The sequence below is a fragment of the Globicephala melas genome, chromosome X (assembly GCF_963455315.2).
Source record: "Globicephala melas chromosome X, mGloMel1.2, whole genome shotgun sequence".
In the NCBI taxonomy this organism is placed as follows: Eukaryota; Metazoa; Chordata; class Mammalia; order Artiodactyla; family Delphinidae; genus Globicephala; species Globicephala melas.
Window position 1 is genome coordinate 69064247 of NC_083335.1, and position 14630 is coordinate 69078876.

The window sequence follows — 14630 nt, forward strand, 5'->3', positions numbered from 1 at the left end:
TTCCCTGTTGGCACAGTGGTTAAAAATACGCCGGCCAATGCAAGGGACATGGGTTTGATCCCTGGTCTGGGAATATTCCCACATGCCGTGGAGGAACTAAGCTGGTGCGCCACAACTCCTGAGCTTGTGCTCTAGAGCCCGTGAGCCACAACTACTGAGCCCGCATGCCACAACTACTGAAGCCCCCGCACCTAGAGCCCGTGCTCCACAACAAGAGAAGCCACCGCAATGAGAAGCCCACACAACACAAGGAAGAGTAGCCCCCGCTTGCCGCAACTAGAGAAAGCCCACATGCAGCCATGAAGACCCAATGCAGGAAAAAATAAATAAATAAATTTACATTAAAAAAATTGTGGTAAAAAACATATAACATGAAACTTACCGTCCTAACCATTTTTAAGTGTACAGTTGAGTAGCATTAAGTATATTTACATTGCTGTGAAATAGATCTCCAGAACTTTTTCATCTTGTAAAACTCAAATTATATACCCATTAAATAACAACTCCCTTTTTCCCCCTCCCCTAGCCCCTGGTAACCACCATGCTAGTTTCCATTTCTATGAATTCAAGTACTTTAAATTCCTTATATAAGTGGAATCATACAGTATTTGTCTTTTTGTGACTGGCTTATTTCACTTACATAACGCCCTCAAGTTTCATTCATGTTGTAACATGTGATAGGATTTCCTTCCTTTTTAAGGCTGAATAATATTCTGTTGTATGTATATACCACATTTTATTTATCCATTCATACACTGATGGACATCTGTATTGCTTCTGCTTCTTAGCTACTTTTTATTTATTTATTTAGTTAGTTTTTATAGAATATAGGAAGGTGTTTAAGCCCTTCCTATATTCTTTTTTTTTTTAATAAATTTATTATTTATTTATTTATTTTTGGCTCCATTGGGTCTTCATTGCTGCGTGCAGGCTTTCTTTAGTTGCAGCAAGCAGGGGCTACTCTTCATTGCGGTGCGCAGCCTTCTCATTGTGGTGGCTTCTCTTGTTGTGGAGCATGGGCTCTAGGCGCACGGGCTTCAGTAGTTGCGGTATGCGGGCTCAGTAGTTGTGGCGCGCAGGCTCTAGAGCACAGGCACAGTAGTTGTGGCACACGGGCTTAGTTGCTCCACGGCATGTGGGATCTTCCTGGACCAGGGCATGAACCCATGTGCCCTGCATTGGCAGGCGGATTCTTAACCACTGTGCCACAAGGGAAGCTGTTAGCTACTTTAAAAAAAATCTTTATTTACTTATTTGGCTGCATCAGGTCTTAGTTGTGGCATGCGGGATCTTTCGTTGCAGCACGTGGGCTCTTTGTTGTGGTGTGCGGGCTTGTCTCTGGTTGAGGCGTGTGGGCTCCAGAGTGCGGGGAGACTCAGCAGCTGCTGCGCACGGGCTCTCTAGCTGTGGCACGCAGGCCCCAGAGTGTGCAGGCTTAGTTGCCCCACAGCATGTGGGATCTTAGTTCCCCAACCAGTGATCAAACCCACGTCTCCTGCATTGGAAGGCAGATTCTTAACCAGTGAACCACCAGGGAAATCCCTCTTAGCTATTATGAATAGTGCTGTTATGAACATGGGTATGCAAATATCTCTTTGAGACCCTGTTTTCGATTCTTTCGGATATATACCCAGAAGTGTGATTGCTGGATCATATGGTAGTTCTATTTTTAATTTTCTGAGGAACCTCCATACTGTTTTCCATAGCAGTTACACCATTTTAGAATCCTTTCAACAGTGCACAAAGGTTCTAATTTAATTTCTCCACATCCTCCTCATATCCTTTCCAACATTTGTTACTTTTTGTTATTTTTTGTTTTTGATAGTAGCCATCCTGACAGGTGTATGGTGATATCTCATTTTGGTTTTGATTTGCATTTCTCTGCTCTGAGTATATCTTTTTGTAAAACTCTGACTCTTAGACCACGATAATGTTTCACATACACTTCATATACCCAAAATATAAACAAACAATTAAAACTAACCAAGCAAGATGTAGTGGGAACCCACAATGGAATACAAACAGTAACTCTGGGAAACAATATCTTGCCTGGATATTCTAAGCCTAAAGACAAAAGAATTATACATATATGCTGTAATCTAGTTCCTAAAAGTGTTTCTCACAGGGGTATGGGCTAGCAATTCCAAAATTATTTTACGTGTATACTAGAACTGAACAAGTAAGTAAATAGAATGCAGATAATGAGAGCTGGTTTTTCACTGCTGGAGAAAGAAGTTATAAATAAGGAGAGCGGGAGGATTAGAATAAGCCTTGTAGTGTTGGACTGGAATCAGATGTATCAGTCTAAAATCATGGTTTTTAATATATACACAGTTAGGTAGACATAAAAATATAGATATATGTGTGGGTTACTATACATACAGATATTTCCTAGCTCTACTCACTGAGAGGGCCTAGAAGTAATGACTTCTCAGTAACAATGAGCACACCTAGCACCCAGATCTGGTTTCTAAACACCATTTTCCAATTAAAAAAAGAAAACCCAGGGCTCCTTGGACATATGGTTGACTCCAGAATTGGGGCAGGGAAAATAGAAGATGGGTGTGGAGCATCTGGTAGAAATGCTTAAAAACTTGATAGCGTGTTAAAGAATACAACAGCCACCCTGAAGGAGCTCCTAGTGGACAAAGCAGAAACAACAAATAAAACAAGCAATAAAACATAATGCTAGTATTGGATGTTAATGCATAGAATAAAATAAATAGCCATGAGTCTATATGGCTATAAATACATAATGAAATAAATAAATGGTGGGAGGGGAGAGACAGCTCTTCCTCATAGTAGAATTCCAATTAATAAATTTCTGAGGCCAGAACCTATGCTCTTTCTATTATACCAGGTTGTCTCAAAGCTAACTAGCTAGTCCTAAATAGACAGCAAGTTTGTTAAGTTCCCTACCTTGACACCAAGTGCTACCAGAAACTTTAGACTATCAGGGGAAAACAATCATAAGGAGAAAAAGGCTCTGTTAGAATATACATTTAAAATTAGTCTATGACTCTTACTTTATAGATCCAGGCAGCGTACCTCCATGGGCTTGCAGCAACAAGACCTGTAGCTGTTGTACCTGGAACAGGCAAAGAAAAATAGTCAGCTAGTTACCAATCAAAAGTTACTTATCGGGCTTCCCTGGTGGCGCAGTGGTTGGGAGTCCGCCTGCCGATGCAGGGGACACGGGTTCATGCCCCGGTTGGGAGGATCCCAAATGCCGCGGAGCGGCTGGGCCCGTGGGCCATGGCCGCTGAGCCTGCGCGTCCAGAGCCTGTGCTCCACAACGGGAGAGGCCACAGCAGTGAGAGGCCCGCGTACCGCAAAAAAAAAAAAAAAAAAAAAAAAAAAAGTTACTTATCCTTTATCAGCAAAATTACCATGATTAGTAGTCGGGTAATCTTACTTGATACCTATGAAATCTAAAGGTATTACAGAAAGCAACATGGTTGATGATTCAATGATAAAAGGACAATCAGCATTACATGAATAACTAGTACTTAGAAGATGAGTTGTCTCTTTTACCTAAGCATCTTCATGAGTTTTTATTGAGAATCTATTTTTTTTAAATTTATTTTTATTATTATTATTTTTTAAAATATTTACTTATTTTGGCTGCACCAGGTCTTAGCTGCGGCACATGGGATCTTCGCTGTGGCATGTTTAGTTGCAGCACACCGACTTCTTAGTTGTGGCAGGCACGTGGGATCTAGTTCCCTGACCAGGGATTGAACCCGGGCCCCCTGCATTGGGAGCACAGAGTCTTACCCACTGGACCACCAGGGAAGTTCCAGAGAACCTACTTTTTTAAAAAAATCAAACTTAGGGACTTCCCTGGGGGCGCAGTGGTTAAGAATCTGCCTGCAAGTGCAGGGGCCACGGGTTCGAGCCCTGGTCCGAGAGGACCCCACATGCTACGGAGCAGCTAAGACCATGTGCCAAAACTACTGAGCCTGTGCTCGAGAGCCTGCAAGCCACAACTACTGAGCCTGTGTGCCACAACTACGGAAACCCGTGCGCCTAGAGCCCATGTTCTGCAACAAGAGAAGCCACCGTGATGAGAAGCCTGCATGCCACAATGAAGAGTAGCCCCTGCTCACCACAACTAGAGAAAGCCTGCTCGCAGCAACAAAGACCCAACACAGCCAAAAATAAATAAATAAATAAATAAATAATTTAAAAAATCAAACTTAGCACTGGGCTACGCAATGTGGGGGGTGGATACAAGAATAAACTCTTGTGGTTTATTATCCAGTTTACAATCTAGTTGATGAAGACAAGACTAAGGCCTGAAAATTTAAGAAATAACACAAGACAGAAGATACTAGTCATCAAGTATAGTTAAGTACTTTAAGGTTCTGAGAAGAAGCAAATTAATGAAATCCCAAAATAGTCCAAAGGAGGCTTCGTGGAGACGGATCTTAAACCAGAGTGAATGTGCAATCAACCTCTCCATTCCCTCTTATGATAAAAGAGGAGCTGCTCTGCTTGAGCTTTGGATCCCAAGTCTTCTTGCCTTCTGATAAATCCTATTCTGGGGACTTCCCTGGTGGTCCAGTGGTTAAGACTCCATGCTCCCATTGCAAGGGGCCCAGGTTCAATTCCTGGTCAGGGAACTAGATCCCACATGACACAACTAAAAGCCTGAATGCCACAACTAAAATATTCCACGTGTCGCAACTAAGACCCGGTGCAGCCAAATAAATAAACAAGTAAATAAATTTAAAAAAATCTTATTCTATTTGTTATCCATTCTCTCTTCTATATCTTTGACTTCTCCCTTTTTACAGAATCCTTCCTACTAAGATTAAAACATGTTCAAGTCTCTCCCATCTTAAAACAAAACAAAACAAAAGCACCTTTCCCAATCCCACTTCCTATCTCTTTTGCCCAATTTCTCTCCTTCACAAAGTTTGACAGAATAGTCTACACCCACTGCCTCCATTTCCTTTTGCTCTTCTCTCACTTGCTCTTTAACCTATTCTAACCTGATTCGTGCCCACAACATTCCGCTGAAATAACTCTTGATAATGTCACCAATGATCGGCATGTCACTACATCCCATGGGCATTTTTCAGTCTTCATTTTATTTGACTGTTTGGTAGCATTTGGGTTACCAGATGCCACTCTTTCTTGCTTTTCCTTCTATTCTTCAAGCTGATCTTCTAAGTCTCTTAGTTCATCTTTGATCCAACTGTCCTTTAAATGATAAAGTTCCTCAAAGCTCACTCACTTTCTATTCTCTCCTTAAAGTCTCATCTCTGACTATGGTTTCAATTACCATCTATAAACTGGTGACTCCCAAATTTATCTCAAACACAGATCTTTCTGAATTTAGAACCCTTTTTTTAATGCAATATCACTAGTATTTTACATTTATTGTCACATCATTATTTCCAAAGCATGACAACACATGTGATTTCACTTGGTCCACATAGATTTCTAAAGCATTTACAGGGAACAAGGCTGTTTGATAGGGAGAAACTGGTATTTTATCTCCATTTTATGAAAAGGAGGCTTCAGGCAGAAAGCTTAGGGGGGATTTGCTGGCCATCAGTGAAGGAACTGCTGGTAGGGGGGCGTTGTTCCCTCCAATCCAGCTATCTCTCCCTTGCAACCTGCAAGTAAGGCTTATCAGAGTTACTATACCACTGCAGGGAGAAGAGCTTTCTCTGTTCTTTGATAAGCCACTACTGCTCCATCTTGGAGAGACAGTGGGAAAAGTCAAGGGCAGGATATCAGGAGACCTGGTTCCTCCATCAGCCTGCCCTGAACCACCTATATTCATTTCTTAGACCCCAGTGTCTTAAAATGGGAATAAAGATATCTGCTGTGTTCACTGGCTTATTATGATGATAAAATTAAATAATGAATATAAAAGGGTTTTTTTTTGAACCATAATCATATATGAATGTCAAGGTGAGACAGGAAATCTGAAAGGAAGGGAGCTTCTTTGAGGCCTGAGTCTAGTCCCTGGAGCCAGACACTACGCAAGATGGTTTAGACATAATATCCTGTTTAATCCTCAAATCAGCCCAGGGAGCTGAGTATTACTATTATTAGATCCCCTTAGTTTTTCTGAATTTAGAACCTTTATATTCAAATATCTACTTAATATTTCTGCCTAGTTTTCTGCTATCCCAAACCTGGTCCTTCTTCAGTATACTCTAGGTCAGTGAATATGCAGTTTCACATGCCAGAAAGCTGGATGTCATACCCTCACCCCCTTATCTAATCCACTGGTCACTTCTTTCTATCACTTTCTAAGCCATTTCTCTCTCTGGACTACTGCAGTAACTTCTTAAGTGGTCTCTATGAGTCTACTTTTGCTCCACTATAATCCACTTCCACACAGCAGCCATACCATTTTTTAAAAGTGGAAATGATCAATGTTGCCACCTTGCTTAAAATCATTTTTAACGTAGTACATGAGGCGTTGATCAGGCCTCTGCTTCTTCTCTAGTCTCAGACTGGAACACCCTTTCCTTGCTCTCTCCACTCTAGCCACACTGGCATTCTGAGTTCTTCAAATGCACTGTATTCCTAACTCAAGATCTTTGCAGACATGCTATATGCCTGGCACTGTTCTAAATGCTTTACATGTATTAACTCAGTTAACCCTCACAAAAACCCTATGAAGCAGGTACTATTATTATTTCCATTTTACAGATAGGGAAACTGAGGCACAGAGAACTTGCCCTGGGTAAATAGCTAGTGAGGTATAGAGCCAGGATTTGAACCCAGGCAGCCTGGCTGCAGTGTCAATGCTGTTTCCCATCATACTTTGCTACACATGCTATTTCTTCTTCCTGGAATCCCCTTCTTTCTTTTCTGCATAGATGATTCCTACTCAGTCCCTCAGATCTCAGCTCATATGTAACTACTTCAGGGAAGCCTTCTCAGATTAGATATTTAACAGAAGATCCTGTTCCATACTTTCACAGTGCCCTATAGCACACTATCCCAGTTTATAATGATATGTCGGTATGATTGTGTGTTTAATGTTTGTCTCCCCCACTAGGCAATAAATTCCATGAACGCAGAAACTGTGTCTGCTTTGCTTAACAATGTATCCCAGCACAGTACCTGGCACATAACAGTGTTCAATAAATATTTATTGTTGGAATGGATGAACAAATAAATGACCAGGAAAAAGAGCATTTTTGGCAATAGTAATACACATGAAAGAAAACAGAGGAGCAGGACTGAGTAAGGTATTTTACAATTGAGATGATTCTGTGAACAGGTAAATTATTTATATTTTCTATAGTGAACCCTAAGAGGGAAGGAAATAAAGGAGGATAAGGGGAAGGAAGACAACAGATTGAATGAATGGTAATTATTATCACTGAGGAGGAAGGCCAGAGACGGAGTGAACACTGGACTGTTGGGAAACACTAGATTCCCATTGGGAAGAGTGCTACACAAAGAAAACCTGACCCCCCCCCCCAAGGAGTCAACCCAACCACCTGCCCTCTCAGCTCCTCTGCCAGAGATACTGAGCTGCTGCACAGTCATACTGATACCACCACAAATTCATGTTCCTAGTCAGCTGCTTCTTCAATTTCCGTGATTTTAAGCCTTCTGTGGTTACCTCAGTCCCTCTACCCTATCATCATCTGCTTGCTTGCTCTTAGAAGGTGACGTTACCTCCTACTTCACTGAGAAGATAAAGATCGTCAGGCTGAAAATTGCTCAATTTCCCTTCTTCTTCCTCTAAATTAGTGTCACTGTATTCTTCCTATCCTAACCTCTTTTCTTCTAGTCTTGGGGGCAAGTATCCCTTCTACTGTCTAAAGCAAAGACCTCTTTATCTGTGCTCAGGATCTCAACTAAGAGATGACCCCTTATCAACTCATCCCTATTCTCAGTTTTAGTCTCTCCCAACTGGTTCTTTCACATGTTCAAGTCTCTTCCATATTTTAAAAACAAACAGATTTACATCCCTTGACCCTTGACTACCAGCTATTGTCTTCTTTCATCTTGCCTTCTTGAAAGAAGAGCCTAACAACTTCCTCCACTTCCTTATCTAGCATTCACTGTCCATCCCATAGCAATCTGCTCCTATCATTCCCCTGACCCTCTTCTCACTCCTTGTTGATTAAAAAAAAATCAATGGACACTTTTCAACCCTTATCTTACTTTACACTTTATAAATTTATACTTTCAGTAGTCCTCCTTGAAACTTTCTTCTCTTGTCTTCCATGAACCACTGATTTTCTTCCTGCCTGTTTGCTCCTTCTTCATCTCTCTTGTCTTCTACTCCTTTCCCCCTTCCTTAAATGCTGCTGTTACCCCTGAGTTCTGCTAGGCTTCTTCTCTCTTCTTGTCCATTTGCTCATTCAGCAAATATTGAGGAAGTGCCTTTAACGTGCCGGGCACTCTTTGATCTCATCCACTCCATAACTTCAGATACCATCTAAATGCTGATGACTCTCAAATCTGTATCTTCAGTTCAGACCTCTCTACATTAAACCCACATACCCAGTCATGTTTGAACAACTCTACTTAGATGTCCTACAAGCCCTTCAAATTCAAAATGCCCAAAACTGAATTTCATCATTTCCATTTCCCTACCTGACCCTGTTTTTCCTCCTATGTTCCCCGACTCAATGATTATTACTACCATTTATTCAGTTGTCCAAGCAAGAAATCTGGGAATCAACTTTGATTCTCCCTACCTACCTTTCCATGTCACATGTGTCACCACATATGTAAGCTCTATACATTCTACCTCCTTGTTTTTTGTTTCTAATTTGTCCCCCTTTCTTCATCTCTATCGCTACTGTCTTTAGTTCAGGCCATAGTTCTCACCTGAGTTATTATAATACCCTAATTTATTTTCTTACTTCTAGTCATGCCCACCTCTAATCCACTTTCTATATACTTGCTAGAGTAATCTCATTTCAACATGTTACCCTCTTACTTAAATCTTTCAGTGGCCTACAGCTTTCAGGTTGAATTCCAAATCCTTTAACAAGTTATATAAGGACCTTTGGGATCTGACTCCTGCCTACCTCTCTTGACTCATCTCTTACTGCTCACTTCTTTATCAGTGAAATCTCCAGTGCCACTCCCTAATCTTAAATATGACCAAAAACCTGTTAATAGGAGTTACTTTAAGATTTCCCCAAACTAACATAATGCTTAACCAACATCTCTAAAATTCTGGTAGAGGAGAAGCTGAGAAATAGGAGCTCTATCATTCCACTCACACACTTGTAATTTTTCCCATCAAATGTCAAGTTCCTTCTACCTGTTGCTTCAGATGATTAAGTTCAGCTCTCTGGGGATCAATATTAACAACAGGTTTGTTCTTGATTTTTCTTGCTCTGTCAGCATAGCGAAGAGTATTTAATGTTTCCTCTAGATTGGAGTCAGCAGGACTCACACAGGCTATCATAAGAGTGTGGCTATTACCTCCTAGAGAATCTGAAAAAGAACAAGGGAAGGAAATGAAATCAAACAAGTAGGATGCAAGCAAAACTGTCCGTTTTGGTTGGTGACTTCAATCTCAGAGCTATAAGAAAAAAATTCTTAAGTATCTACAAGTTTTCTATTGTGTCAATATAAAAACATTAAGATTTTTGTTGTATAAAATGATATAGTTTAGAATCCTATTGCATGTGTCCTCGTTCTTAAGAGAGACTGTGACTTCAGCAGTTAATCAGGTTAAAACAAAAAAAACCTTACTGGGCCAAGTTAGGAGTCACTATTAGGATTAAAATTTCTTTGGATGCCCCCTCTAGGTAGATCTTAACTCCTTAGGGAATTCTTCTTATCAGCAGTAATAAAGGCAGTAACTAAGTTCATTTTCAGGTACAAAGTACTAAGTACAGTTGACACACTACATACAGATTTTTTGGCTCTCAAAGCCATATATGAAGACATTTTTCCATTACCTTAGAAGCCTGCTTGCCAACAGGTCTCTCTCCTGTTTATCAACTAGACAGCTCTGTATGTAATAGTCCAAAAATCTGGCTTTCTACCTGTTCTATCTTTCCTTTCTCAGCACTATCATTCTGAGTTACTCTCTTATTTTTAGAGGCACTTTGGGCTTACCTTGAAGCAGTCGAGTCAACTTGGAATCTCTGTAGGGCACAAAGCCACCCTTTTTGTCATCTCCAAGAGCACTGATTACATTTCCCAAGCATAGGAGGCCTCGGTTAATATTAATACCTAATAGCAGGAAACAAAATTTAAATTGCTTGGTAACATATACCCATGTTACCTGGGTAACATCTAACATATGCCTATCCTGAGAAAGAGATAAGAAATAAAGACCCTATAGAAATATTAAGTCAGCAATCTTAAAGAAACCTCTTAATCTTGTTCACTTTTCTGAGAGTGCCTCTTTTTTTTTTCAAACAGAAAGCTTCATAGAAATGAAAAACAACAGTATTTAAAAATCTTTAGTGTTCTTATCAGATATTCTTATGCTCCTTGGGAAACAGGCCATATTTTTCCTAGGTGGTATAGGTAGAAATGGGAATAAACATGATGCTGGTAGAAGTTGGTGATATCCACTCTGATATTTTACTTTCTTTCCATCTCTTCCTCTTTCAAACAGTTGGTCTTCCAGTTAAGCAAAGTTCAAAGGACAAAGGTGAATGCACAATTGAGTCTGTTGGCACTTCTTGCCCTTTCCCATGGAAACAAAGCAGAGAGACAGATAACGATCACCATGACAATAACCACTTGTATAGTTATTTACAAGTGGTTATATACATTATCACACTTTTAATATACATTATCACACTTAATGCTTAAATTAATGCTGTGAAATTACATTAAAAGCTATTTTTATTATTATCATTATTTTAACTATCATTTTCAGTTTATTGATGACAGAACTAGCTCAAAGGTTAAATGACTTGCCTAAGGTCAAGTGGTACCATTAGCGGGTAAGTGGTAGGCCTGAGATTCCACCTCAGGATTGCAGTCAAATCCTATGCTCTGTCTATTATACCACAATGAAATACCTTTCCTCTTATTGCTTCAAATAGAGTAAAGGTTCTTTTCCACTTCTTAAATTCCAAGGTTTACTTTTTAAACATTGTAATAATCTCTGAGGTCCCTTGAAAGCCCCTGACCCTCCCATGGTTATGTTTACTATGGAAAGTCTATGTAGTATAATGGTTAAGTGCATGGGCAATGGTGTCAGATAGACCTAGGTTCTAATCCTGGATCTGTCACTGATTAGCTATGCAATTTTGGGTAAGTTCCTCTATAAAATGAGGCAAATCTACCTACCTCGTTAGGTTGTGGTGGGGAGTTAATAAGATACCTTACACAAAACAAAGTTAAATGATATACAAATGGCATCATTATTGTTAGTGCTGTACTACTTTACTTATTCAGCCGTACTTTGGACTCCCTTATAACCTGAAACAATTTTATCTACAAGATCCTGAACTCCAAAATTCCTCTCTGCATCCTACTACTATCCTTCCATTTCTTTCATGGATCCTGTTCTTCACCCTTATTGTGGCTACAAATATACTGATGCCTTCTTTCTTTTTTCAGCTGCACCATGTAGCATGTGGGATCTGAATTTCCCAACCAGGGATCGAACCCGTGCTCCCTGAAGTGCAAGAGCAGAGTCTTAACCATTGGACTGCCAGGGAAGTCCCTATGACACTTTCTAATACTCCCAGTAGATCATCCTTCCTGGGCCTTAAACTACCTATTCCCTGAAGTCAATCATTTCAGTTATGTTTTCCCAAGCGCTCACTAGACCCATGACCTTCTGCCCCATGACCCATGACCTTCTGCCCCATGACCTTCTGCCATTCCCACCATGTCAATTCCCAGGCCTAGGTTAAACCAACCGTGTGTGTGAGTGTGTGTGTGTGTGTGCGCACACGCGCGTGTGTAAGTTTCTGAAAGTCACATAACAAAATGGACTGGATCCATCCATTATAAAACACACTATCTGACCCTGGCTGAACCCTTGGTCAATAGACAATCTTCTCTTCTTCATTCTTCCTTCACCACAGCAGCTATTCTAAACACTCATCATTTCCAAGACTGGAAATCTACCTTCACTCTATTAGTAGATGATTTCAACAAATACATTATGGTGATCAACTATTCACAAGGGCTCCCTAACCTTCCCTCTCCTCACTTCACAGTCTTTCCTTTGCTGTTACTGATTCCTTTGTCCTTCTCCTTGTTTCAGAGGAGGAAATAACTACCTTTATTTTCCCTTCAGCCTCTGACAGTGTTTCTATTCCCTCCATTTTCCCAGGGACCCTGGATCCCTTGATCTTCCCCCTCCCTCTTAGATATTCAATTTATTTTTCCTTCATGAATTCCTTCTTTTCAGTCTATACACATGCTCAAATCTCCCCAACCTAAAACAAAAACAATTCCCTCAAGCAACTAGCTCTTTCTTTTCCCTTTATTGCAAGTTGGAAGGGGTACCATTTTTCAGGGCCACTTATCCCATCCAGGATGTGAAGGAGATCCTGCTGAGATTGATCAAACCTCACCAATGCCTGTACTAATCCTCATATTAGTTCACTCCTTTCTCTTCTTTCCCCCTTTTAGCCAAACAGAACATTGTGCCATCTTATTGGCCCATATCCCATCTAGGATGTGAAGGAGAGACTGCTGAGGTTTTTCAAACCTGCTGAGCAAAATGTCCATCTATAGCTCCACAGGAACAACAATAAAAGTCCAGATGAGCCCTGAGAAGAAATTATGGCTACTGTGATCTAAGTAAGAAGCACAGACTTAAGGATAAAAAGGCTGATTTTTTTTCTTCAAATGAGAGTTGGAGTTTTGGAATAGATAGGAGCAAGGGAAATGAATGTCTCTTTGGAAAGAAATCATCACAAAACAGCATTTGATTTCCTGTTGTTAAGAGAAAATTCTTGACATGGTTGGAGATTATATATTATAAAGACTGGGAAGAACATGACTGCAGAGACTTAAAAGTTCTAATCAAGGATGGCTATGGAGAAAATGCCCAGATAAAATTATAAGACCAGAAGTTCCTCTTCTCTCTAAAAGATTGAGAACAGACCAAGTGAGGAGAGGATCAAGAATACTACTTAACAGCTTCGGGTATTTGTTCACGAGGGCAACAAATAAATAATAAAGTAGAGATTTTAACTTTAAAAAGGGACTAGAACTTCACAAGTATCATGGAGGCACGTTACAATTGGTTTCACAACTAGAATAAAAGGGTATATTGGTAACAGGAGAGAAAAACGAGGCAGAAGAGAAACGAAGCAGCTCTATATGCAGCAGCTCTCAACTGGGGACAATTTTGCTTCTTGCAGGACATTTGGCAATATCTGGAGACATTTTGGTTGTCACAACCTGTGAGGTCAGGGGGAGTGCTACTGGCATCTAGTGGGTAGAGGGCAAGGATACCACTAAACACCCTACAATGCCCTGGACAGTCCCTCCCCACCAATATTGTTTGACCCAAAATGTCAATAGTGCCACAGCTGAGAAACCCTGCTCTATATGTGAAGAAAATATGTATGAGCCTAAGGCAGGTAGCACAGCCAAGAAGATTAGGGTGAAAAACAGAAGTAATATGATAGTATAGATATGGTCTGCCTAGCTAGAAGGGGAATGATCTATTACTGCACTAGATCACAAGACTTACAGGAGTAACTACTAAGAGGGAATAGAGTGGAAAGGAACTTGATTGGGAGATAGAATCTTAGTTCAAACTCTGCCTCTCCCACTTATCAATGTGTGTGACCTTGGACAAGCCACTAAAACTTTCCTTTATCCATAAAACAGGTGTAATACATACCTTTACCTCATGAGGCTATGATAAAATCAAATGTGATCTATAAAGTGCTACCTACATGTAAGTTATTATTAATAGGATAGAGGAACTTAGATTATCTGGATATTTGCTAAGTTACCTGACAGTGAAAGCACAGCACCCATTAAATTCCTTATCTACTCTGATGACAATTTCTTCACCAAAAAGATACTGCAAGTGAAGAAGGAAATGGCAGTATCTTGAAGTTGGCCTTCAAGTTGACACACATGGAAGAACTGATTATGTAAGTAAAATGATGAGAATCTGGTTGTAGGGGACTGAGGTGCACGGTCAGACATCAGTATGCTAGATGGTAAGAAAACGTATCTCTAAAATTCCGGAAAAAAGATAGGTAAGTTTCTGGTACAGAAAGTCTAAAGGGGGAAAAGTATGAAAGGCTTTCAAAAAATAAAATTGTAATTATCTAGGCACATATTATTCCAATAAAAAATTGATACAGCTTCATAGGAACCAATGTAACAAATAAAATTATATACAAAAAGAACACAGAGAGCATTAGAGGAAATTCTGTTCAAACACAGGAGACCGACCACCAGCATTTCTTTCCCCCCTAAGATACGACTAAAAGGAATTTAAAAAGTAATAACCCATAAGATCACAGAGCACAGGAGAGGAAATATCCGTAGACAAGAGGTTTCGATGTGTTTTTAGAGCACAGGTAGAGAAGCAATAACTGACTCAGCAAGATGGAAGAGCCTCAATCTAAAGTGCCTGCAGAGGGACAATAATGACCACGACAGTGATAATAACAGCTAAGTTTATATAGTGTTTACTATGAGCCAGATACTGTTCTAGGAACTTTATGCTT

At 40.2% G+C, this 14630-nt stretch overlaps 1 protein-coding gene across 1 annotated transcript in view; it reads right to left on the bottom strand.

Annotated features, from left to right (window-relative positions):
* Positions 1–14630, bottom strand: part of KIF4A (kinesin family member 4A) — a 126489-nt gene that overhangs the window by 65080 nt on the left and 46779 nt on the right. The window contains exons 8-10 of the mRNA XM_030850531.2: positions 10072–10188; positions 9266–9441; positions 3027–3088 (exon numbers count right to left, since the gene is read on the bottom strand). Of these exons, the coding sequence (XP_030706391.1) occupies positions 3027–3088; positions 9266–9441; positions 10072–10188 (355 nt within the window). The remainder of the gene's footprint in view (positions 1–3026; positions 3089–9265; positions 9442–10071; positions 10189–14630) is intronic.